Source organism: Arachis duranensis, chromosome 10 (assembly GCF_000817695.3).
Source record: "Arachis duranensis cultivar V14167 chromosome 10, aradu.V14167.gnm2.J7QH, whole genome shotgun sequence".
NCBI classification, from domain to species: Eukaryota; Viridiplantae; Streptophyta; class Magnoliopsida; order Fabales; family Fabaceae; genus Arachis; species Arachis duranensis.
This window is the reverse complement of record NC_029781.3, coordinates 52,845,295-52,872,869: the sequence shown is the minus strand read 5'-3', so window position 1 is coordinate 52,872,869 and position 27,575 is coordinate 52,845,295. Positions and strand designations below refer to the sequence as shown.

General features: G+C 39.8%; 2 protein-coding genes and 1 non-coding gene across 3 annotated transcripts; 1 reads left to right on the top strand and 2 right to left on the bottom strand.

Moving 5' to 3' along the window:
- The first annotated feature begins 2,168 nt into the window (after positions 1–2,168).
- Positions 2,169–2,915, top strand: LOC107469742 (uncharacterized). The gene has a single exon (XM_016089120.1). The coding sequence runs from the start codon at positions 2,169–2,171 to the stop codon at positions 2,913–2,915; it is 747 nt and encodes a 248-aa protein (XP_015944606.1).
- Positions 2,916–6,857: 3,942 nt separating this feature from the next.
- Positions 6,858–6,965, bottom strand: LOC127743286 (small nucleolar RNA R71). The gene has a single exon (XR_008004680.1). It is a non-coding gene; the product is annotated as a small nucleolar RNA R71 (small nucleolar RNA).
- Positions 6,966–18,228: 11,263 nt separating this feature from the next.
- LOC107469743 (uncharacterized) lies at positions 18,229–19,212 on the bottom strand. Its single transcript, XM_016089121.1, has one exon. The coding sequence runs from the start codon at positions 19,210–19,212 to the stop codon at positions 18,229–18,231; it is 984 nt and encodes a 327-aa protein (XP_015944607.1).
- Between the last annotated feature and the right edge of the window lie 8,363 nt (positions 19,213–27,575).

Below are 27,575 nucleotides of genomic sequence, written 5' to 3'. Positions count from 1 at the left end.
ATCCACTTGGTGTGTGCTTGGGCTGAGAAATGAAGCATTTTCGTGTAGAGACCTTTTCTGGAGTTAAACGCCAGCTTTCATGCCAGTTTGGGCGTTTAACTCCAAGTTTTATGCCAGTTCCGGCGTTTAACGCTGGAATTTCTGAGGCTGATTTGCCACGCCGGTTTGGGCCATCAAATCTTGGGCAAGGTATAGACTATCATATATTGCTGGAAAGCCCAGGATGTCTACTTTCTAACGCCGTTGAGAACGTGCCAATTGGGCTTCTGTAGCTCCAGAAAATCCTCTTCGAGTGCAGGGAGGTCAGAATCCAACAGCATCAGCAGTCCTTTTTGGTCTCGGAATCAGATTTTTGCTCAGGACCCTCAATTTCAGCCAGAAAATACCTGAAATCACAGAAAAACACCCAAACTCATAGTAAAGTCCAGAAAAGTGAATTTTAGCTAAAAAATAATAAAAATATACTAAAATCTAACTAAATCATACTAAAAACATTCTAAAAACAATGCCAAAAAGCATACAAATTATCCGCTCATCAGTTGGTGAAGGCTGTGGGACAGCTGTGTTGGTTAGAATAGAAATCACCTAAGATAGACTACCCGGTTTATTATGTTAAGGTTTATATTATGAATAACTTTTTTAGTATGCTTTAAGTTTGAATCTTGTGACGGATATGGAGCTTAGGATTGCCTTTAGCGTCCCGGGATCTTATATCCTACATTACTGGGCACTGTTACCATAATGAGAATCTCTGGCTCTCATACCATATTTCTGTTGTGTTTTTCAGATGCAGGTCGCAACCCACTTCGGTGAGTTGTTTGGTTGGTGACAGAAGTGGAGCATCTGGATACTTCCTTTGAGTCATTTTGAGTTATTTTGTATATGTCTCTCACTTTTGTATTTTGCTTTGCCTAGAGGCTTGTATTGAGAGAACAAAACTTGTATGAGCTATTTTTACTGTCTGAATTCATGCATGATCTGTATATGGCTAGCCGGCTTAAACTCCGCGAGCCGTGGCTAGGTTCTTATGATGTTATACTATTATATTTTGATATACTTTATTTGTATCTTGTGCTTTAAGTTAGTAGCTTCGTTAGTATGTTTTGTGCTTTTGAAATCCGATTTTTGACCTATATCTTTCATCGGGCTTCTAGATTATACTATTCCTTCTATATATATTATGTATGAGCTTAGAACTATCGTAATCTCTAATTAGCCTTTGCTTTACGACGCGAGGTAAGGTTTAGGCTAATTAGGGTGTTACATTTAGTGATATCAGAGTGAGCCTGAGGGATAGACCGGTTGTGCTTCATTGCATACTCTATGTGTCTTTTCTTTGATGCTATTAGGTTATCTAATTGATATTGCATAGCATGCTTGTTTGGGAGTGCCTGTTTGGGAAAATTGAAGCACTAGACTTTTGGTATTGAGACTGATCACCTTGATATCGATTGTTTGGTGTAGACAGGAATCCTACATGGCTACTCGCGGACGAGGTCGAGCACGTTCACGAGAGAGTAGGAATGAGCAACCAGCTAACAATCATGCTAAATTCATAGAGGCAATAGCAAATCTTGCTAATACCATGGAAGCTAATACTACTGCAACTCTGTAAGCTGTGCAGAGATTAAGCCAACTGGCTGGGAATGGCAATAGGAATGGTGAAAGAAATGCCAATGATAATGATGAGGGAAACGGCGATAACATGGGATGTGTTTCGATGACCTTGGTGACGTTCCTCAAGGTTCATACGCCAACTTTCCGAGGGTCAACTAATCCTACGGAAGCGGACAACTGGTTCCAGGCTATAGAGCGTGCTTTACAGGTGCAGCATGTTCCCATCAATCAATATGTCGAGTTTGCTGCTTATCAGCTAGCAGGAGAAGCCTAACCCTGGTGGCAAGCAAAGTATTGCTTGCTACAGCTTCAAAACGCTGACATTCCGTGGGAGGTGTTCCAAACGGCCTTCTATAAGAAGTACTTCCCTGAGTCTGCAAGGGAAGCAAAGGAGATGGAACTGATGTAGCTAAAGCAAGGTTCCCTATCTGTGGCGGATTACACAAGCAAGTTTGAGGAACTCTGTAGGTTTTCTAGGGTATGTCAGAGGCCTCGGAGACTTATGAGAGTTGGAAGTATGTTAATACCAAAGGGGGCTAAAGGATAATATTATGACTATTGTGGCTCCTATGGAGATCCGTGTCTTCTCCGACTTAGTGAACAAGGCTAGAGTAGTGGAAGAGTATGCCAAGACCGTGGCGGCGTCCAAGGACACTCATGGAGGGAGCTCTAGTCAGGGGCATGGCAAGTATTTCCATCCTAGAGGTCAAAGCTTCAAAAGAGGAGGATATGCACCTCAAGGTCAGGGAGGCTTCAGAAAGAACAATCAGAATCAGTTTCAGTATGCTAAGGGGAGAGGAAATCAGAGTAAGATTTCTCCGGATTTGAGTTGTGTGCGTTGTGGGCGTTTTCACTCTTATGACTCATACAAGATTGGTTTAGGTGGATGCTTCAATTGTGGGTTGCCTGGCCACATTGCGAGGGATTGCACTCGTGGGAGGAATCAGAATGCAGGTCAAGGTCAGCATCAAGGTCGAGTCTTTGCTGTGAACACCAAGGATGCTTCCAAGGCGGATCCTTTTATGAGATGTATATGTCTTATTGGTGATAAAAAATTAATTGCATTGTATGATATTGGAGCTTCACATTCATTTATTTTGTTTGCTAAAGTTGAGGAATTAGACTTGAAAGTGTCAGAGTTACCTTTTGATCTGCATGTACATACTCTGCATCAGACAGTTATGACTAGGTCAGGTTGTAGGCAAGTAGGATTCAAGCTTGAGGATAGAGACTTTGTGCATGATTTAATCTGTTTACCAATGGTTGGGTTGGAGATGATTTTGGGGTTTGATTGGTAGTTGAAGAATCGGGTTTTATTGGATTGCTTTGAGCAGTCAATTCGGTTTATGCCGGAAGGAGAAAATGGAGCAGTGGTAGTTGCGGGATATTATCTGAGCTCTGTAATGGTGCACTGTAGTGGGGAGGAGTGTCAGGGTTACATCTTGCTAACTGCTAATGCTTCGGGTGATACCCAGGACTTAGATCAGATCTTGGTGGTTAGAGACTTTCCGGAGGTGTTCCCGGAAGATATCTGATGAGCGGATAATTTATACGCTTTTTGGTATTATTTTTAGGTAGTTTTTAGTAGGATCTAGCTACTTTTAGGGATGTTTTATTAGTTTTTATGAAAAATTCATATTTTTGGATTTTACTATGAGTTTGTGTGTTTTTCTGTGATTTCAGGTATTTTCTGGCTGAAATTGAGGGACCTGAGCAAAAATCTGATAGGAGGCTGACAAAGGACTGCTGATGCTATTGGATTCTGACCTCCCTGCACTCGAAATAGATTTTCTAGAGCTACAAAACTCCAAATGGCGCGATCTCAATGGCGTTAGAAAGTAGACATCCAGAGCTTTACATCAATATATAATAGTCCATACTTTATTCGAATCAAGATGACACAAACTGGCGTTCAACGCCAGTTCCATGCTGCATTCTGGAGTCAAACGCCAGAAACACGTCACGAACCAGAGTTAAACGCCAAAAACACGTTACAACTTGGCGTTTAACTCCAAAAGAAGCCTCTGCACGTGTAAAGCTCAAGCTCAGCCCAAGCACACACCAAAGTGGGCCCCGGAAGTAGATTTCTGCATTTAGACTTATTTTTGTAAATCCTAGTAACTAGTCTAGTATAAATAGGACATTTTACTATTGTATTAGACATCTTTGGTCTCAGTTTTAATTTATTGTTCATCTTAGGAGACTATTGATCACGTTTTGGAGGTTGGCCTCTCGGCATGCCTGGACCATCACTTATGTATTTTCAACGGTGGAGTTTCTGCACACCATAGATTAAGGTGTAGAGCTCTGCTGTACCTCGAGTATTAATGCAATTACTATTGTTCTTCTATTCAATTCAGCTTATTCTTGTTCTAAGATATTCATTCGCACCCAAGAACATGATGAATGTGATGATTATGTGACGCTCATCATCATTCTCACCTATGAACACGTGACTGACAACCACTTCCGTTCTACCTTAGAACGAGCGTGTATCTCTTGGATTCCTTAATTAGGATCTTCGTGGTATAAGCTAGAACCCTTTGGCAGCCATTCTTGAGAATCCGAAAAGTCTAAACCTTGTCTGTGGTATTCCGAGTAGGATTCAGGGATTGAATGACTGTGACGAGCTTCAAACTCGCAATTGTTGGGCGTAGTGACAGACGTAAAAGAATCAATGGATTCTATTCCGACATGATCGAGAACCGACAGATGATTAGCTGTGTTGTGATAGAGCATTTGGACCATTTTCACTGAGAGGATGGGAAGTAGCCATTGACAACGGTGATGCCCTACATACAGCTTGCCATGGAAAGGAGTATAAAGGATTGGATGAAGGCAGTAAGAAAGCAGAGATTCAGAAGGGACAAAGGATCTCCATACACTTATCTTAAATTTACACCAAGGATTTACATAAGTATCTCTTTCAAAACCATTATAACCAATTGAATCCGCCTAAATGAGATTTACAAGATGACCATAGCTTACTTCATACCAACAATCTCTGTGGGACCAACCCATACTCACGTAAGGTTTATTACTTGGACGACCCAGTACACTTGCTGGATAGTGATGCAAAGTTGTGAAGAAAGTGCTGAGTTAGAAATACGCATACCAAGTTGAGCACCATTGTTAAAGATCACAATTTCATGCACCAAGTTTTTGGCACCGTTGTCGGGGATTGTTCGAGTTTGGACAACTGACAGTTTATCTTGTTGCTCAAATTAGGTAATTTTCTTTTTATTTTCTTTTCAACAAGTTTTCAAAAATCTTTCAAAAATTTTTCTTTTCTTTTTCGTTTTCCAAAACAATTTTTGAAAAAAAAATAAAAACCAAAAAAATTAATAAAATCATAAAAACCAAAAAAATTTTGTGTTTCTTGTTTGAGTCTAGTGTCAATTTTTAAGTTTGATGTCAATTGCATATTTAAAAAATTTGTGCATTTTTCGAAAATTCATACATGTGTTCTTCATGATCTTCAAGTTGTTCTTGATAAGTCTTCTTGTTTGATCTTCATATTTTCTTGTTTTGTGTCTTTTGTTATTTTTCATATGCATTTTTGCATTCATAGAGTCTAAGCATTAAAACTTTCTAAGTTTGGTGTCTTGCATGTTTTCTTTTTTTGAAAATTTTTCAAAAATAAGTTCTTGATGTTCATCATGATCTTCAATGTGTTCTTGGTGTTCATCTTGACATTCAAAGTGTTCTTGCATGCATTATGTGTTTTGATCTTGCATTTTCATGTTGTGGGTCATATTTGTGTTTTTCTCTCTCCTCATTAAAAATTCAAAAAAAATCAAAAAAATATCTTTCCTTTATTTCTCTCATAAATTTCGAAATCTTTGGGTTGACTTAGTCAAAAAATTTTAAAATGAGTTGTTTCTTGTTAGTCAAGTCAAGATTTCAATTTTAAAAATCCTATCTTTTCAAAATCTTTTTCAAAAATCAAATCTTTTTCATTTTTCTTTTATTTTCAAAAATTCTTTTAAAATTGATTTTCAAAATCTTTTTTCTTAATTTCATTTCAAAATTTCGAAAACTTTACTAACAATTAATGTGATTGATTCAAAAATTTGAAGTTTGTTACTTTCTTGTTAAGAAAGGTTCAATCTTTAAATTCTAGAATCATATCTTTTAGTTTCTTGTTAGTCAAGTAATCAATTTTAATTTTAAAAATTAAATCTTTTTCAAAACAAATTTCAATCATATCTTGTCAATCATATCTTTTTCAAAAATTTAATTTCAAATTCTTTTCTAAACTTCTTATCTTTTCAAAATTGATTTTCAAATCTTTTTCAACTAACTCATTGACTTTTTGTTTGTTCCTTATCTTTTCCAAAACCACCTAACTACTTTTCTCTCTCTAATTTTCGAACATTCCTTCCTCTTTTTCAAAAATTCTTTTAATTAACTAATTATTTCAAATTTTAATTTTAATTTTATTTCTTCTCTTAATATTCGAAAATCACTAACCTATTTTCAAAAATAATTTTCGAAAACTCCACTCTCTCATCTTCTTCTATTTATTTATTTATCTACTAACACCTCTCTTCTACTCAAGAATTCGAATCCACTCTTCCCCCTTGTGTTTGGATTCTTACCTTTTTTCTCTTCTATTCTCTTATTCTTCTACTCACATAAAAGGAATCTCTATACTGTGACATAGAGGATTCCTCTTTCTTTTCTGTTCTCTTCTTTTTCATATGAGCAGGAGCAAGGACAAGGACATTCTTATTGAAGCAGATCCTGAACCTGAAAGGACTCTAAAGAAAAATCTAAGAGAAGCTAAAGCACAACAATCCAGAGAAAACCTTACAGAGAATCTCAAGAAAGAAGACATGGCTGAACCCAGTAACAATGGTGGAGGCGCAAGAAGGATGCTTGGTGATTATACTACACCTACTTCCAATTTTTATGGAAGAAGCATCTCAATCCCTTCCATCGGAGCAAATAATTTTGAGATGAAACCTCAACTAGTTGCTCTAATGCAACAGAACTACAAGTTTCATGGACTTCCATTAGAAGATTCCTATCAGTTTTTAACTGAGTTCTTGCATATTTGTGAGACTGTTAAGACTAATGGAGTAGATCCTGAAGTCTACAGGCTCATGATTTTCCCCTTTGCTGTAAGAGACAGAGCTAGAACATAGTTGGACTCACAACCTAAAGATAGCCTAGACTCTTGGGATAAGCTGGTCACGGCCTTCTTGGCTAAGTTCTTTCCTCCTCAAAAGCTGAGCAAGCTTAGAGTGGATGTTCAGACCTTTAAACAAAAAGATGGTGAATCCCTCTATGAAGCTTGGGAAAGATACAAGCAGATGACCAAAAGGTGTCCTTCTGATATGCTTTCAGAGTGGACCATTCTGGATATATTCTATTATGGTCTGTATGAGTTCTCCAAGATATCACTGGACTATTCTGCAGGTGGATCCATTCACCTAAAGAAAATGCCTGTAGAAGCTCAGGAACTCATTGACATGGTTGCAAATAACCAATTCATGTACACTTCTGAGAGGAATCCTGTGAGTAATGGGACGCCTCAGAGGAAGGAAGTTCTTGAAATTGATGCTCTGAATGCCATATTGGCTCAGAACAAAATGTTGACTCAGCAAGTCAACATGATTTCTCAAAGTCTGAATGGATGGCAAAATACATCCAACAGTACTAAAGAGGCATCTTCTCAAGAAGAAGCTTATGATCCTGAGAACCCTGTAATGGCAGAGGTAAATTACATGGGTGAGCCCTATGGGAACACCTATAATTCCTCGTAGAGAAACCATCCAAATTTCTCATGGAAGGATCAACAAATGCTCCAACAAGGCTTTAATAATGGTGGAAGAAACAGGCTCAGCAATAGCAAGCCTTTTCCATCATCTTCTCAGCAATAGACAGAAAATTCTGAGTAGAGCACCTCTATCTTAGCAAACATAGTTTCTGATCTGTCTAAGACCACTTTAAGTTTCATGAGTGAAACAAGGTCCTCCATTAGAAATTTGGAGGCACAAGTGGGCCAGCTGAGTAAGAAAATCACTGAAACTCCTCCTAGTACTCTCCCAAGCAATACTGAAGAGAATCTGAAAAGAGAGTACAAGGCCATTGACATAATCAAAATGGCCGAACCTAGAGAGGAAGGGGAGGACGTGAATCCCAATGAGGAAGACCTTATGGGACGTCTCCTAGACAAGAAGGGGTTCCCTATTGAGGACCTAATGGAATCTGAGGCTCATATAGAGACCATAGAGGTTCCATTAAACCTCCTTCTGCCATTCATGAGCTCTGAAAACTATTCTTCCTCTGAAGAGGATGAAGATGTAACTGGAGAGCAAGTTGCTCAATATCTAGGAGCCATCATGAAGCTGAATGCCAAGTTGTTTGGTAATGAGACTTGGGAAGATGAATCTCCATTGCTCATTAGTGAACTAAATACATGGGTTCAGCAAACTTTACCTCAAAAGAAACAAGATCCTGGTAAATTTTTAATACCCTGTACCATAGGCACCATGACCTTTGAGAAGGCTCTGTGTGACCTGGGGTTAGGTATAAATCTTATGCCACTCTCTATAATGGAGAAATTGGAAATCTTTGAGGTACAAGCTGCCACTTTCTCATTACAGATGGCAGACAAGTCAGTAAGACAAGCTTAGGATTGGTAGCGGACGTGTTAGTGAAGGTTAAAGGCCTTTACATCCCTGCTGATTTCAAAATCTTAGACACTAGGAAGGAGGAGGATGAATGCATCATCCTTGGAAGACCCTTCCTAGCCACAGCAGGAGCTGTGATTGATGTTGATAGAGGTGAACTAGTCCTTCAATTGAATGGAGACTACCTTGTGTTTAAAGCTCAAGGTTATCCTTCTGTAAACATGGAGAGGAAGCATGAAAAGCTTCTCTTAATACAGAGTCAAACAAAGCCTCTACAGTCAAACTTTAAGTTTGGTGTTGGGAGGCCACAACCAAAATCTAAGTTTGGTGTTGAACCCCCACATTCAAACTCTAAGTTTGGTGTTGGGAGGTCCCAACAATGCTCTGAATATATGTGAAGCTCCATGAGAGCTTACTGTCAAGCTATTGACATTAAAAAAGCGCTTATTGGGAGGCAACCCAATTTTTATTTATCTATATTTTTATTGTTCTTTTATGTCTTATTAGGTTCATGATCATGTGGAGTCACAAAACATATACTAGAATTAAAAACAGAATCAAAAATAGCAGAGGAAACAGCACACCCTGGAGGAAGAGCTTACTGGCGTTTAAACGCCAGTAAGGAGCATCTGGCTGGCGTTCAACGCCAGAAACATGCTGCAGACTGGCGTTGAACGCCCAAAACAAGCATAGAACTGGCATTTAATGCCAGAAACAAGCATCAATCTGGCGTTAAACGCTAGGATTGCATGCAGAGGGCGTTTTACACGCCTAATTGGTGAGGGATGATAAATCCTTGACACCTCAGGATCTGTGGACCCCACAAGATCACCTCAGGATCTGTGGACCCCACAGGATCCCCACCTACCTCAACTTACCTTCTCTCTTCTTCACACAATCCAATAACACTCTTCCCCAAAAACTTTTCACCAATCACCTCAATCTCTCTTCCGCATCACCTCTTCACCACTCACATCCATCCACTCTTCCCCATAAACCCCACCTACCTTCAAATTTAAAATCTCTTTCCCACCCAAACCCACCCTAAATGACCGAACCTACTACCTTCTCCCACTCCTATATAAACCCCTCTTTCCTTCTTCATTTTCACACAACACAACCATCTCTTCTCCCTCCTGGCCGAATACACCTCTCTCTCCCTCTCCTCCATTTCTTCTTCTTCTTCTTCTATTCTTTCTTCTTTTGCTTGAGGATGAGCAACATTCTAAGTTTGGTGTGGTAAAAGCATAGCTTTTTTTGTTTTTCCATAACCATTATGGCACCTAAGACCAGAGAAACCTCTAGCAAGAGAAAAGGGAAGATAAAAGCTTCCACCTCCGAGTCATGTGAGATGGAGAGATTCATCTCAAAGGTCCATCAAGACCACTTCTATGAAGTTGTGGCCAAGAAGAAAGTGATCCCTGAGGTCCCTTTCATGCTCAAGAAAAATGAGTATCCGGAAATCCGATATGAGATTCAAAGAAGAGGTTGGAAAGTTCTAACCAACCCCATTCAACAAGTCAGAATCTTAATGGTTCAAGAGTTCTATGCCAATGCATGGATCACTAGGAACCATGATCAAAGTATGAACCCAAATCCAAAGAATTATCTTGCAATGGTTCGGGGAAAATGCTTAGATTTCAGTCCGAAAAATATAAGGTTGGCGTTCAACTTGCCTATAATGCAAGAAGATGCACGCCCCTACACTAGAAGGGTCAACTTTGATCAAAGGTTGGACCATGTCCTTATGGACATATGTGTGGAAGGAGCTTAGTAGAAAAGAGACTCAAAAGGCAAACCGGTTCAATTGAGAAGACTGGACCTTAAGCCTGTGGCTAGAGGATGGTTGGAGTTCATCCAACGTTCCATCATTCCCACTAGCAACCAGTCCGAAGTAACTGTGGATCGGGCCATCATGATCCATAGCATCATGATTGGAGAGGAAGTAGAAGTTCATGAAGTCATCTCTCTAAAACTCTACAAAGTAGCCGAAAAGCCCTCCACCTTGGCAAGGCTAGCTTTTTCTCATCTCATTTGCCATCTATGCTACTTAGCTGGAGTTGTCATAGAAGGAGACATCCTTATTAAAGAGGACAAGCCCATCACTAAGAAAAGGATGGAGCAAACAAGAGAGCCCACTCATGGATCTCAAGAGACGCATGAGGAAGCTCATCATCAAGAAATTCCTGAGATGCCTCAAGAGATGTATTTTTCTCCAAACAACTATTGGGAACAACTCAACACTTCTCTAGAAGGATTGAGTCATGACATGAACCAATTAAGGGTGGAACACCAAGAGCACTTCATCATTCTCCATGAGATTAGAGAAGATCAAAGAGCTATGAGGGAGGAGCAACAAAGGCAAGGAAGAGACATAGAGGAGCTCAAGAACATCATTGGACCTTCAAGAAGAAGGTGCCACCATCACTAAGGTGGGCTCATTCCTTAACTTCCTTGTTCTTATCTCTCTATTTTTCGGTTTTTAAGCTTCATGTTTGTCTATGTTTGTGTCTTTATTACATGATCATTAGTGTCTAGTGTCTATGTCTTAAGGCTATGAATAATTCCATGAATCCTTCACCTTTCTTAAATGAAATATGTTTTTAATACAAAAGAACAAGAAATACATGAGTTTTGAATTCATCCTTGAAATTAGTTTAATTATATTGATGTGGTGACAATACTTTTTGTTTTCTGAATGAATGCATGAACAGTGCATATTTTTGATCTTGTTGTTTATGAATGTTAAAATTGTTGGCTCTTGAAAGAATGATGAAAAAGAAAAATGTTATTGAGGATCTGAAAAATCATAAAATTAATTCTTGAAGCAAGAAAAAGCAGTGAATAAAAAGCTTGCGAAAAAAAAGAAAAAAAGTGGCGAAAAAAATAATAATAATAAAAGAAAAAGAAATAGCAAGCAGAAAAAGCCAATAGCCCTTAAAACCAAAAGGCAAGGGTAAAAAGGATCCAAGGCTTTGAGCATCAATGGATAGGAGGGCCCAAGGAAATAAATACAGGCCTAAGCAGCTAAATCAAGCTGTCCCTAACCATGTGCTTGTGGCATGCAGGTCCAAGTGAAAAGCTTGAGACTGAGTGGTTAAATTCGTGATCCAAAGCAAAAGAGTGTGCTTAAGAATCCTGGACACCTCTAACTGGGGACTTTAGCAAAGTTGAGTCACAATCTGAAAAGGTTCACCCAGTCATGTGTCTGTGACATTTATGTATCCGGTGGTAATATTGGAAAACAAAGTGCTTAGGGCCACGGCCAAGACTCATAAAAGTAGCTGTGTTCAAGAATCAACATACTTAACTAGGAGAATTAATAACACTATCTGAACTCTGAGCTTCTATAGATGCCAATCATTCTAAACTTCAAAGGATAAAGTGAGATGCCAAAACTGTTCAGAAGCAAAAAGCTACAAGTGCCACTCATCTAATTAGAACTAATATTCATTGATATTTTGGGATTTATAGTATATTCTCTTCTTTTTATCCTATTTGATTTTCAGTTGCTTGGGGACAAGCAACAATTTAAGTTTGGTGTTGTGATGAGCGGATAATTTATACGCTTTTTGGCATTGTTTTTAGATAGTTTTTAGTAAGATCTAGCTACTTTTAGGGATGTTTTTATTAGTTTTTAGGCAAAATTCACATTTTTGGACTTTACTATGAGTTTGTGTGTTTTTCTGTGATTTCAGGTATTTTCTGGCTAAAATTGAGGGACCTAAGCAAAAATCTGATAAGAGGCTAACAAAGGACTGCTGATGCTGTTGGATTCTGACCTCCCTGCACTCGAAATGAATTTTTTGGAGCTACAAAACTCCAAATGGCGAGATCTCAATGGCGTTGGAAAGTAGACATCTAGAGTTTTCCAGCAATATATAATAGTCCATACTTTATTTGAATCAAGATGACGCAAACTGGCGGTCAACGCCAGTTCCATGCTGCATTCTGGAGTCAAACGCCAGAAACACGCCACGAACCAGAGTTAAATGCCAAAAACACGTTACAACTTGGCGTTTAACTCCAAAAGAAGCCTTTTCACGTGTAAAGCTCAAGCTCAGCCCAAGCACACACTAAAGTGGGCCCCAGAAGTGGATTTCTGCATTTAGACTTATTTTTGTAAACCCTAGTAACTAGTCTAGTATAAATAGGACATTTTACTATTGTATTAGACATCTTTGGTCTCAGTTTTAATCTATTGTTCATCTTAGGAGACTATTGATCATGTTTTGGAGGCTGTCCTGTCGGCCATGCTTGGACCATCACTTATGTATTTTCAACGGTGGAGTTTCTACACACCATAGATTAAGGTGTGGAGCTCTGCTGTACCTCGAGTTTTAATGCAAAGTATTACTGTCTTCTATTCAATTCATCTTATTCTTACTCTAAGATACTCGTTGCACTCCAACTTGATGAATGTGATGATCCATGACACTCATCATCATTCTCACCTATGAACGCGTGACTGACAACCACTTCTGTTCTACCTTAGAACGAGCGTGTATCTCTTGGATTCCTTAATCAGGATCTTTGTGGTATAAGCTAGAACCTTTTGGCGGCCATTCTTGAGAATCCGGAAAGTCTAAACCTTGTCTGTGGTATTCCGAGTAGGATTCAGGAATTGAATGACTGTGACGAGCTTCAAACTCGCGATTGTTAGGCATAGTGACAGACGCAAAAGAGTCAATGGATTCTATTCCAACATGATCGAGAACCGACAGATGATTAGCCGTGCTATGACAGAGCATTTGAACCATTTTCACTGAGAGGATGGGAAGTAGTCATTGACAACGGTGATGCCCTACATACAGCTTGTCATGGAAAGGAGTATGAAGGATTGGATGAAGGCAGTAGGAAAGCAGAGATTCAGAAGGGACAAAAGATCTCCATACACTTATCTGAAATTTACACCAAGGATTTACATAGGTATCTCTTTCATCTATTTTATGTGTTATTTACTATTATTTTTGAAAACCATTATAACCAATTGAATCTGCCTAACTGAGATTTACAAGATGACCATAGCTTGCTTCATACCAACAATCTTTGTGGGATCGACCCTTACTCACGTAAGGTTTATTACTTGGACGACCCAGTACACTTGCTGGTTAGTGATGCGAAGTTGTGAAGAAAGTGCTGAGTTAGAAATGCGCATACCAAGTTGAGCGACATTGTTAGAGATCACAATTTCGTGCACCAATATCCCTGAATTCCCACCTCAAAGGAAAATTGAATTTGCGATTGAATTGGTGCTGGGAGCCGGACCAATGTCAATTGCACCTTACAGGATGGCTCCGTTAGAGCTGGCAGAATTAAAGACTCAGTTAGAGGAGCTTCTAAACAAAAGGTTCATTCGACTGAGTGTATCACCGTGGGGAGTGCCAGTTCTATTGGTGAAAAAGAAGGATGGAGGAATGCGATGGTGTGTGGATTACCGACAGTTAAACAAAGTGACAGTGAAGAACAAGTACCCGCTACCAAGGATAGATAACTTGATGGATTAGTTGCAAGGGGCCGGAGTATTTTCCAAGATCAATTTGAGATCTGGTTACCATCAGATAAGGGTGAAGGAGGATGATATCCCTAAGACTGCATTTAGGACGCGCTATGGACACTACGAGTTTGCGGTAATGTCCTTCGGGTTAACGAATGCGCCTGCTGTTTTCATGGATTACATGAACAGAGTCTTTCATCCCTTTCGGACAAATTCGTTGTGGTATTCATAGACGACATCTTAGTCTATTCTAAGACGGTAGAGGAGCATAAGGAAACACTTGAGGATTGTGTTGCAAATCCTAAAGGAGCAAAAGTTGTATGCTAAGTTGTCATAGTGTGTGTTCTGGAAGGAGGAAGTGAAGTTCTTAGGTCACGTGGTGAGCAAAGGAGGAATAGTCGTAGATCTTTTGAAAGTAGAAGCCGTGATGGAATGGGAAAGACCAACGACAGTAACAGAAGTTAGGAGCTTCTTGGGCTTAGGAGGATATTACCGGAGATTCATTGAAGGATTTCCCCAAATTGCACTACCGATGACCAAGTTGACAAGGAAGGAAGTACCGTTTGTGTGGACGACAGAGTGTGAAGAGAGCTTTCAAACTTTGAAGCAGAAGTTAACTTCAGCACCTATTTTAATCTTGCTGGAACCGCAAGAACCGTTTGAAGTATTGTGATGCTTTGTTGAAGGGATTGGGTTGCATGTTGATGCAACACCGGAATGTGGTGGCTTACGCATCGCGTTAGCTAAGATCGCATGAGGTGAACTACCCAACTCATGACTTGGAATTAGCGGCGATTGTGTTTGCATTGAAGATTTGGAGACATCACTTGTACGGAAAGAGCATAATATGCATCAGAGGAGATGGATGGAGTTGCTTAAGGACTATGATTTTGAGCTGAGATATCACCCCAGAAAGGCGAATGTGGTAGCAAACGCTTTGAGTCGGAAGTCCTTGACAATTGCTTGGATGAGAACTAAGGAGGAGGAGTTAGTGGACAAGTTTGCAGATCTTAAGTTGGATATTGGTGAAGTTGCCAGAAGAGCTTGTTTGAATCAGTTGCAAATTTCAAGCACGTTTAAATCAAAAATACAAAGGGCTCAGCTAGATGAGCAGAAGCTTCAGCAATTGCTTCGACCAATTGGTGATAAGAGGTGTGAAGATTTGTATGCCGGATGTTGGGAGTTTAAGGCAGGACTTATTGTTCGAAGCTCATAACAGTGGGTTTTCTATTCATCCCAGGAGTATGAAGATGTATTATGACTTAAAGAAAATGTTCTAGTGACCTGGGATGAAGGGTGATGTAGCAACAGTGGTATCTAAGTGTTTAACTTGCTAGAAGGTGAAGATAGAGCATCAAAAACTGTCGGGAGTGCTATAGCCTCTTGATATTCCTCAGTGGAAGTGGGAAGGAATTGCAATGGATTTTGTGACCGGTTTACCGAGGACTAAGTTGGAATTTGATGCGATTTGAAAAATTTACTCACTTTCTGCCTATCCGAGTGAACTGTTCTATAGAGGAGTTAGCAAGGTTGTATATAAAGGAGATAGTAAGGTTGCATAGTGTGCCGTCGAGCATAGTGTCGGACCGTGAACCCCGATTCACTTCAAGGTTTTGGGGAGCTTTTCAAAGGGCTTTCGGTACAAAGCTATGTCTCAATACCGCATATCATCCACAAACAGATGAACAGTCAGAGAGAACCATTCAGACATTGGAGGATATGCTGAGAGCATGTGTTTTGGATCAACCCGGAAGTTGGGATCGCTACATGCCATTGGTGGAGTTTCCGTACCAGAATTTTGTGTTTTCTGGTATATGCGCACGTACAGCCTTGTGCGCACGCATACTTTTGCAAAAATCTTGACCTATGCGCACACACAGACCTGTGCGGACGCACACACAGAGGTATGCAATCTGCTTGCAACGCTAGCACAGCTTGTGTGCGCACACACCAATAGAAAATTGCAACCTGTGCGTATGCATAGACTTGTGCGCACGCACACATTGGGGAGACTAGTCTGTTGGGGGCGCTGGCACAGGTTGTGCGAGTGAGCAGACCTTATAAAATTTGACATCTCTGCATACACACACCCCTGTGCGTACACACACGATTTAAAACACTCCAGAGCGTGCGCGCGCAAACCCCTGTGCGGCTGCACACGCCCTGTTTCTCAAATTTTGCTTTGTTTTCAACTATTCTACCTTCCCAACAAGGTTGTAAGCTTCTCAAACACCATTTTAAGAATTTTGGGCCTAGTTTTAGATATTTAAAACATGGGAAAGAATCTAAGGGTTTTAAAGGATATTATTTGGAAAAATTAGAAAACGGAGGAGTAGGTTTCGGGGGTACTGAGGATGGTTTGCCGTCATGTGAAGAATGAAGAACTATTGATGTTTGGAAACTGAAATGTGATTTGACAGTGGTTGAGATGAGTCAAGGACTCTGAATGGGATGATGGATCCATGTATATTGAAAATGTTTTCTGAACACCACTGAAGTACTGATTTGTACTGAGATTATGAGACGCTATGCGCCCGGCAAGGACGGTGGTTAATTCTGCCTGTCGAGGTAGCGGCGGCGGCGTAAGGACGGTGGTTAATCCTGCTTATGTTGAGATGTGAGGTCTGAGGCAATAGAATCTCGCTCACATCCCTTCGGAACAATAGAGCGTGTAAGCGCAAAACCCTGGACAGTGATCCGAGCACTATATCTCAGGGGGTTCCCATTGATGATTTTGAAGGGTGACATCTCCATGGAGATGTGTCGGGTTGGCAGTTGAATCGACAATTTGATATCACAGCCAGTAGGGCAGGCATTCATCATATGCATTTTCTATATGTTTGTATGCTTTTGACTACTTTAAATGGCTTGCCTATTTGTATAACATGCCTAATTGCTATTTGAATTAATTGCCTTATATGCTAATACTTGTGTTTTACTTGCATGGTATATTATTTGTGTTTTCTACTGGGATTGAGGAGGTTCGGAAGGCGGTGGCGATGGGATCACACGGAGGGTTGGTTGGTGAAGGCTGTGGGACAGCGGTGTTGATTAGAATAGAAATCCTCTAAGATAGACTACCCGGTTTATTTATGTTAAGGTTTACATTATGCTTAACTGTTTTAGTATGCTTTAAGTTTGAATCTTGTGACGGATATGGAGCTTAGAATTGCCTTTGGCGTCCCGGGGTCTTATATCCTACATCACTGGGCCTGTTACCATTCTAAGAACCTCCAGTTCTCATATCATATTTCTGTTGTGTTTTTCAGATGCAGGTCGCAACCCACCTCGGTGAGTTGTCTGGTTGGTGACAGAAGCGGAAGATTTGGATACTTCCTTTGAGTCATTTTGAGTTATTTTGTATATGTCTCTCACTTTTGTATTTTGCTTTGCTTAGAGGCTTGTATTGAGAGAACAAAACTTGTATGAGCTATTTTTACTGTCTGAATTCATGCTTGGTCTGTATATGGCTAGTCGACTTAAACTCCGCGAGCCATGGCTAGGTTCTTATGATCTTATATTATTATATTTTGATATACCTTATCTGTATCTTGTACTTTAAGTTAGTAGCTTCGTTAGTACGTTTTGCGCTTTTGAAATCCGATTTTTGAGCTATATCTTTCATCGGGCTTCTAGATTATACTATTCCTTCTATATATATATATCATATATATATATATTATGTATGAGCTTAGAACTATCGTAATCTCTGATTAGCCTTTGCTTTACGACGCGAGGTAAGGTTTAGGCTAATTAGGGTGTTGCAATGTCCAAGGAAACTTCTCACTGCTTTCACATTGACTGGTATAGGAAGCTTTTCTATTATCTCTATCTTAGCTTTGTCAACCTCTATACCCTAGCTTGAAACCTTATGCCCAAGGACAATACCTTTAGGTACCATGAAGTGACATTTTTCCAATTCAAAATTAAATTTGTTTCTTGGCATCTTTTCAAGACAAGGGTTAGATGGTACAGATAAGTATCAAAAGAGTTACCAAAGACAGAAAAGTCATCCATAAAGACCTCTAAGAACTTTTCTACCATATCAGAGAATATGGAGAGCATACACCTTTGAAAGGTTGCTGGAGCATTGCATAACCCAAAGGGCATCCTCCTGTAGGCAAAGACTCCGAATGGATAGGTGAAGGAGGTCTTTTCTTGGTCCTTGGGGTCCACCACTATTTGATTATATCCAGAGTATCCATCCAAAAAGCAATAGTATGCATTGCCAACCAATCTTTCTACCATTTGATCAATGAAGGAGAGAGAGAAGTGATCCTTCCTTGTGGCCTCATTCAATCTTCTATAATCAATACACATTCTCCACCCCGTCACTGTCCTTGTAGGGATGAGCTCATTCTTCTCATTGAAGATGATAGTCATGCCTCCCTTCTTTGGCACCACTTGCACTGGACTTACCCAAAGGCTGTTAGAAATTGGGTATATGATTCCAGCATTCCACAACTTCATCACCTACTTTTGAACCACTTCCTTCATGGTTGGGTTAAGCCTTCTTTGAGGTTGCACCACAGGTCTTGAGTCCTCCTCTAGCAGAATATTATGCATGCAAATAGCAAAGCTTATACCCTTGATGTCATCAATTGTCCGTCCTAAAGCTATTTTGTGAATTTTCAACACTTTAATCAGCTTTGCTTCATCTTTCATGCTTAAGGATGAATTGATGATCACTGGAAGGGTCTCCTTTCCTCCAAGGAATTCATACTTGAGATGAGGAGGAAGGGGCTTCAATTCTTGCTTTGGCACCTCCTCTGTATTGCCTTCAAAAAAGATTTCAATCACTTGTTCTTCTAAGACATCTTGATCTGTTTCTATTTCTTCTTCTTGTTCCTCTTGATCGTTTATTCCAAGCACTCCTTCCACCAAGTCTTCTATCATTTCCACTCTCATATGCTTTTCTTTCTCAAGGGGATATTGCATTGCTTTAAAGACATTGATGATCATCTGCTCATTATGCACCCTGAGAACCATTTCACCTTTCTCTACATCAATTATGGCTCTTACTGTGGCTAAGAAAGGTCTCCCCAAGATAATTGAATTATGTCCCTCTTCTTCCATGTCTAAAATGACAAAATCGGTAGGGAAGATGAATTCTCCAATCTTCACCAATAAGTTCTCTACAACTCCATTAGGTATCTTGAGTAATCTATCAGCCATTTGAAGTGACATTCTAGTATGTTTAACTTCCTCTATTGCAAGCTTTTTCATCATTGAGAGAGGCATCAAATTGATGCTGGCACCTAAATCACAGAAAGCTCTTTCCAATATCATGTTGCCTATGGTGCATGATATGATAAAGCTCCCTGGGTCTTTGAGTTTTGGTGGAATGCCTCTTTGAATTACTGCACTACACTCTTGGGTCAAGATCATGGTCTCCTTTTCATTCCAGCTTCTCTTCTTGTTGATGAGTTCCTTGAAGAATTTTGCATATAACCGCATTTGCTCCAATGCTTAAGCAAGTGGGAGGTGGATTTCTAGCTTCTTGAAAATCACTAGGAACTTGGACTGGTCTTTGAGCTCTCTTTGCAGCCTTTGAGGGTATGGCAGAGGAGGGATATAAGGCTTCACCTCCTTTCTTTGCTCTTGTGGTTGCTCCTCTAGGACTTGCTTTCTGGTACACGAGATTGTGATCTCACACACTTTCTTCAGAACTCCGCGTAGCTGACCAGCAAGTGCACTGGGTCGTCCAAGTAATACTTTACGTGAGTAAGGGTCGATCCCACGGAGATTGTCGGCTTAAAGCAAGCTATGGTCATCTTGTAAATCTCAGTCAGGCAGATTCAAATGGTTATAGGGTGTTGATAATTAAAAGACAGATAAAACATAAAATAGGATAGAGATACTTATGTAATTCATTGGTAGGAATTTCAGATAAGCATATGGAGATACTTTGTTCCTTTTAAATCCCTGCATTCCTACTGCTTTCATCCAGTCATGCGTACTCCTTTCCATGGCAAGCTGTATGTTGGGGGATCACCGTTGTCAATGGCTACCGTCCGTCCTCTCAGTGAAAATGGTCCGGCTATGGGTTATGTAGGGCTAATCATCTGTTGGTTCTCACTTGTGTTGGAATAAGATCCAATGATCCTTTTGCACACTGTCACTGTGCCCAGCACTCGCGAGTTTGAAGCTCGTCACAGTCATCCCATCCCAGATTCTACTCGGAATACCATAGACAAGGTTTAGACTTTTCGGATCTCAAGAATGCTGCCAATTGATTCTAGCTTATACCACAAAGAATCTGATCTCACGGAATGGAAGGCTCTGTTGTCAGGAGAGGCAACCATGTGTTGTGGACCAGGAGGCCAAGAGATATACATTCAAGCTTATTTTTAGGTAGAACGGAAGTGATTGTCAGTCACGCGTTCATAAGTGAGAATGGTGATGAGTGTTGATGTGCGGAAAACGATCCGACACAAAACTCACCGGTAAGTGCACCGGGTCGCATCAAGTAATAATAACTCACGGGAGTGAGGTCGATCCCACAGGGATTGAAGGATTGAGCAATTTTAGTTTAGTGGTTGGTTTAGTCAAGCGAATCAAGATTTGGTTGAGAGATTTGTGATTAACAGAATTTAAATTTCATGGAAAGTAAAGGGAATGGGTAAATTGCATGAAATTAAAGAGAACTGAAATTTAAAGTGCTGAATCTTAAAGAACAAGAAATTAAATGGCAGAAACTTAGAATGCAAGAAATGTAAATTGCAGAATTTTAAATTGCAAGAAATGTAAATGGCTTGAATTATAAAGGGAATTGGGAATTGGATTTGCAAAAATTAAACAAGGAAAAGTAAATTGCAACAAACAGAGAAGTAGAAGATAACTTGGATTGAATCGTATCTAAAAACAGAAATGTAAATGAGATTGAAAAGCATTAAACAGAGAATGTAAAATTGGAATTCAGATCTCAGGACCCAAGAGACTAGATAACCAAGTCTAGATCTCAATGCCTTCCTAGATCCACCAAGAACAATTGCAAAGGAAATGAAGATTGCAGAGAAAGTAGATGAAGAAGCAATTAACCGAAACGGAAATTCAATTGTGCAGTAAAATTAAACAAGATCCCAAGGTGAGATTGAAACAGAAGTTCTTCAATTCTCCACCCAAGATCCGAAGCAAGAAAAGTAAAGAGTATTCAAGCAAGAACAAGGAAAAAGAGAGATCAATTCTCCTCCCAAATTCCCTTGAATTAAAAACAACAATGCTAAAATGTAAAGTGAGCTCTCTACTAAGTGTACTACGAATTCTTCCAGGGAAAAACTCCCCTAAAACTTAAATCCTAAGCTATTTATACACTTTCTTCAAATGGTCTTCAAGCCTTGAATTGGGCCTTTACTCTTGATGGAATTGGGTTGATAGAGGCCTTGGTTGATTGCTCTTGGAGTTTGGAGAAGAACCGAAGTGAACCGGGTTGGGAATCATGAAAGCTCGAGTAAAAGTTTGAGTAAAAGTTTGAGGCAAACTTTTACTCAAACTTTTCACATCAGCCGCCCTCTCTTTGCTGCTACCAACATTTGAGACAAAGTTTGGGGTCAAACTTTTGCTCAAACGTTGGCCCCCTCATGTACACTCATGGCACCAACGTTTGCCAAAAAGTTTGAGGCAAACGTTGGCGCAAACTTTTGCTCTCCAGGGTGTGTTGTTGATGGCGCCAACGTTTGCCAAAAAGTTTGAGGTAAACGTTGGCGCAAACTTTTGCTCTCCAGGGTGTTGATTTGTGAGGCCAACGTTTGCCAAAAAGTTTGAGGCAAACGTTGGCTCAAGCTTTTCTCCCAAAAGTTTGCGCAAAAGTTTGAGGCAAACTTTTGCTCAAGCTTTTTGCTCCCTGGTTCGTTTTCACTTATTCCAAAAGTTTGAGCTAAAGTTTGAGGCAAACTTTTGCTCAAACTTTTTGTTCTCTCCTCCTCCTAGCCATTCCTTCTTGCTTCAACCTTTCTCCAAGCTTTCTTCACCTATCATTAATCAACCAAACACATCAAAGCTGAGCATTGAAGCTTTCACGTGCATAGGCTTTTCTTGGAGTTAAACGCCAGTGAAAATGGCTACCATCCTCTCAGTGAAAATTGTGATGAGTTACGTAGGGCTAATCATCTGTCGGTTCTCACTTGTGTTGGAATAAGATCCAATGATCCTTTTGCGCACTGTCATTGTGCCCAGCACTCGTGAGTTTGAAGCTTATCATAGTCATCCCATCCCAGATCCTACTCGGAATACAACACAAGTGGTAAAAATAATGGTGATGAGTGTCACTTGATCAGGCACGCGTTCATAAGTGAGAATGGTGATTAGTGTCACTTGATCATCACATTCATCATGTTGAAGTGCGAATGAATATCTTAGAACAAGAATAAGCTTGAATTGAATAGAAAACAGTAGTAATTGCATTAATTCATGAGGAACAGCAGAGCTCCACCTTAATCTATGAGGTGTAGAAACTCCACTGTTGAAAATACATAAGTGATGAAGGTCCAGGCATGGCCGAATGGCCAGCCCCCTAAACGTGATCAAGAGATCAAAAGTGATACAAAGATAGTCTCAAAAATGATCTAAAGATCTCCCCATGAAAATACAATAGTAAAAGGTCCTATTTATAATGACTAGTAACCTAGGGTTTACAGAGATAAGTAAATGATGCAGAAATCCACTTATGGAGCCCACTTGGTGTGTGCTTGGGCTGAGCATTGAAGCTTTCACGTGCATAGGCTTTTCTTGGAGTTAAACGCCAGTGAAAATGGCTACCATCCTCTCAGTGAAAATTGTGATGAGTTACGTAGGGCTAATCATCTGTCGGTTCTCACTTGTGTTGGAATAAGATCCAATGATCCTTTTGCGCACTGTCACTGTGCCCAGCACTTGCGAGTTTGAAGCTCGTCACAGTCATCCCATCCCAGATTCTACTCGAAATACCACAGACAAGTTTTAGACTTTCCGGATCTCAAGAATGCTACCAATTGATTCTAGTTTATACCACGAAGACTCTGATCTCACGGAATGGAAGGCTCTGTTGTCAGGAGAGGCAACCATGCGTCGTGGACCAGGAGGCCAAGAGATATACATTCAAGCTTGTTTTTAGGTAGAACGGAAGTGGTTGTCAAGCACGCGTTCATAAGTGAGAATGGTGATTAGTGTCACTTGATCATCACATTCATCATGTTGAAGTGCGAATGAATATCTTAGAACAAGAATAAGCTTAAATTGAATAAAAATAGTAGTAATTACATTAATTCATGAGGAACAGCAGAGCTCCACACCTTAATCTATGAGGTGTAGAAACTCCACCGTTGAAAATACATAAGTGATGAAGGTCCAAGCATGGCCGAATGGCCAGCCCCATAAACGTGATCAAGAGATCAAAAGTGATACAAAGATAGTCTCAAAAATGATCTAAAGATCTCCCCATGAAAATACAATAGTAAAAGGTCCTATTTATAATGACTAGTAACCTAGGGTTTACAGAGATAAGTAAATGATGCAGAAATCTACTTATGGAGCCCACTTGGTGTGTGCTTGGGCTGAGCATTGAAGCTTTCACGTGCATAGGCTTTTCTTGGAGTTAAACGCCAGTGAAAATGGCTATCGTCCTCTCAGTGAAAATGGTGATGAGTCACGTAGGGCTAATCATCTTTCGGTTCTCACTTGTGTTAGAATAAGATCCAATGATCCTTTTGCGCACTGTCACTGCGCCCAGCACTCGTGAGTTTTAAGCTCGTCATAGTCATCCCATCCCAGATTCTACTTGGAATACCACAGACAAGGTTTAGTCTTTCCGGATCTCAAGAATGCTGCCAATTGATTCTAGCTTATACCACGAAGACTCTGATCTCACGAAATGGAAGGCTCTGTTGTCAGGAGAGGCAACCATACGTCGTGGACCAGGAGGCCAAGAGATATACATTCAAGCTTGTTTTTAGGTATAAGGGAAGTGGTTGTCAGGCACGCGTTCATAAGTGAGAATGGTGATGAGTGTCACTTGATCATCACATTCATCATGTTGAAGTGCGAATGAATATCTTAGAACAAGAATAAGCTTGAAATGAATAGAAAAAAGTAGTAATTGCATTAATTCATGAGGAACAGCAGAGCTCCACACCTTAATCTATGAGGTGTAGAAACTCCACCGTTGAAAATACATAAGTGATGAAGGTCCAGGCATGGCCGAATGGCCAGCCCCCTAAACGTGATCAAGAGATCAAAAGTGATATAAAGATAGTCTCAAAAATGATCTAAAGATCTCCCTATGAAAATACAATAGTAAAAGGTCCTATTTATAATGACTAGTAACCTAGGGTTTACAGAGATAAGCAAATGATGCAGAAATCCACTTACGGGGCCCAGTTGGTGTGTGCTTGGGCTGAGAATTGAAGCTTTCATGTGCATAGGCATTTCTTGGAGTTAAATGCCAGCTCTGGTGCCAGTTTGGGCGTTTAACTCCAGCTTTTATGCCAATTCTAGCGTTTAACGTCAGAAAAAGGTAGAAAGGTGGCGTTAAAATGCCAGTTTGCGTTATCAAAACTTGGGCAAAGTATGAATTATTATATATTGCTGGAAAGCCCAAGGTGTCTACTTTTCAACGCAATTGAGAGCACACCATTTAGGTTTCTATAGCTCCAGAAAATCCATTTCGAGTGCAGGGAGGTCAGAATCCAACGCATCTGCAGTTCTTTTTCAGCCTCTGAATCAGATTTTTGCTCAGGTCCCTCAATTTCAGCCAAAAAATACCTAAAATCACAGAAAAACACACAAACTCAGTAAAGTCTAGAAATATAATTTTTGCATAAAAACTAATAATTATATACTAAAAACTAACTAAATCATACTAGAAACTAGCTAAAAACAATGCCAAAAAGCGTATAAATTATCCGCACATCACTTTCCCTTCCTTGAAGCTTGTGACTCCTTCTTGGAATCTTCTTTGTCATGCTTTTTCCTCTATTTGTTCCATTTTCTTGTTGTCAACTTGGCCATTTTCCAGTGTCCTTCCACTTCTGAGTTGAATTGCCTTGCATTCTTCCTTAGGGTTGGGAAAGGTGTCACTTGGGAATGCATTGGTTCGTTTTTCAGCTGGCTACTTGGACAACTGCCCAATTTGCCTCTCCAGATTCCTCATTGAAGCCTCATGATTCTTGTTGGCCAGTTCTTGATGCTTTATCAATTTCTCCATCATCATCTCCAAGTTGAAAATTCTTTAGGATTCTTGTGGTGGTTGTGGTTGGGTGTGGGATATAGATGGTAGATGAAAGTTATTATGGTTAGTTGAGGGGTTGTTAGGTGGATAGTAGGTGGATGTGGGATGATTTTTTTGTGATTTTCTGTATGGATTTTGGTTAGTAGCTTGATGGTTTTGGTGGTTTGTGTTGCGGGAATTGCTTGGGTTGGAATTTCTTTGCCATGAATTCTGGTTTTCTCCCTACTTCAAATTTGGGTGGTTCCTCCAAGAGGAGTTGTAAGTGTCCACATGGAAATCATTTGGCCCAGAACCTTGGTTGTGCATATACTGAACTTGTTCAGGCTGCTGTTCTTCATAGCTCTCTTTATTTTGTCCCCACACAACTGGTGGTTGGTTGGTTGTGCTCACTGCAGCAAATTGCAGTCCATCCATCCTCTTTGACATCATTTCTATTTGTTGTTGAAGTTGCTGATGCATAATCTTGTTTTGAGCCAATATTGTGTCAACACCTTCAAGCTCAAATACGCCTCTCTTGGGAGCTGCTTGTCTTTCAGAGGAGTAGAAATATTTATTGTTGGCAACCATGTCTATGAGGTCATGTGCTTCTTGTGCAGTCTTCATCATTTGCAATGATCCTCCTGAAGAATAATCTAAGGCTTTCTCTGAACTCATGGATAGACCTTCATAGAAATTTTGGAGCTCAACCCACTCACTGAACATTCCCTCTGGGAACCTTCTAATCAATGCTTTATATCTTTCCCAGGCTTCATATAATGATTCTCCCTCTAGCTGTCTGAAGATTTGCACATCAGTTTTTAGCTTGATGACTCTTTGAGGGGGGTAGAACTTGGCTAGAAACTTGCTAACCAAATCATCCCAGTTGGTAATGCTTTCTTTTGGGAAAGTTTCTAGCCAATGAGTGGCCTTGTCCCTTAGCGAGAATGGGAATAACAGTAGCTTATAAATGTCAGAATGGACTCCATTATTTTTGACAGTGTCACAAATTCTCAAGAAAACAGAGAGATGTTGGTTTGGATCTTTAGCACGACTTCCTCCATATTGGCAATTATTCTGAAATAGAATGATTAGTTCAGGTTTGAGTTCAAAATTATTAGCATGGACATTGGGAGTTAAGATACTGCTCCCACAGTTTCTTGGGTTGGGGATGGTGTCAGAGGCTAGAACTCTTCTTTGAGGCTAGCCATTGTTGTTGGCCACATCCTCTGCTAGATTAGGGAGGTTATCCTCCATCTCTTGATCTCCCTCTTCTGACTCTTCTTCTCCTATCACTTTCTTCCCTCTTGCTTCTCTTCTTAGCCTTAAGAAGGTTCTCTCTGGTTCAGAATCAAAGGAGGTGGATGCACCTCTTCTTCCTCCTGGTATGCAACACAGACAAACTAAAAACAAAAGCAGAGCACTCTATTGCTAGAGTGAAGTTACAGTTAGCAGAGACAAAATCTCAAATAGTGAGTAGGCTTAATAAAAACAAAGAAAAATGCTTAATCTAGAGTATCACCTACTTAATCATTGTCAATCTAAACCAATCCCCGGCAACGGCGCCAAAAACTTGATGGCAAAAAATTCAATCCGCACAAACTAACGACAAGTATACCGGGTCGCATCAAGTAGTAAAACTCACAAGAGTGAGGTCGATCCCATAGGGATTGATGGATCAAGCAATTTTAGTTGGGTGATTTATCTAGTCAAGCGAATATTGATGAATTGAGTGAAATTGGATCAACAGAAAGTAAATTGCAAGAAACTAAAGTGCTGAATGTAAATTACTTGAAACTTAAATGGCAAGAAACTTGAATGACTGAAACTTAAAGAGCAAGAAAATGTAAATGGGTTGAATCTTAAATTACAAGAAATGTAAATAACTTGAATCTTAGAGTGCAAGAAAGTAAAATTGTTGAATTTAAATTGCAGTGAAACTTAAATTGCATGAATTATAAAAGGGAACTGGGTGCAAGGAATCAAGACAGCAGTGAACAATTTCAATTAAAGTGAGAGAGATCTAAATTGAAGAAAATCAAAGAAAATGATTCATCGGGGATTGGAGATATCATAATCCTCATGAATCAAATGGGTATCAACTCCTTTCTCAATCATATCAGTAGATCTATGGCGGATTGAAATTGATTGGATCCCAATTCCTTAGCAATTCAATCTCTCTAATCACAATCAATCTTGCCAATTCTTTGATCTAATTGTCATGAGAAGAGTTAGAGCACATTCTCTTATCCATAAGCCACACAAACTCTCAAAACCTCAATTCCTCTTGAATGGTGTTGGTTAAGAGAATTGTGAAGGATAGAGCTCCAATTCTAATGCAAGTGATTCCCCTTCCGGGGCTCACACAAGCATTCAGTTGAATTAAACCCCTTTCCGGAGTGAATAATTCACAATCAAAACAGAAGTTATCCGATAGCTACCCAAGCGGATTGAGAAGAAGAAGAATTTCATTGATTCATTATGATTACAATAGAGCACCTCCCCTTAATGAAATTGGGGTTTAGTTCATCATTGCTCAATTAAAACAGAAAATAGAAAACAGAAATATGCAGAAAAATGTAGAAAAGAAAAATACAAGAGAAAATAAGTGCAGAGTTTCCCAATTAGGGTCCCTGACTCC

Coding starts and splice junctions, on each gene's coding strand:
- LOC107469742 (XM_016089120.1), top strand. CDS start 2,169: ATGACTATTGTGGCTCCTATGGAGATCCGTGTCTTCTCCGACTTAGTG.
- LOC107469743 (XM_016089121.1), bottom strand. CDS start 19,212: ATGCGGTTATATGCAAAATTCTTCAAGGAACTCATCAACAAGAAGAGA.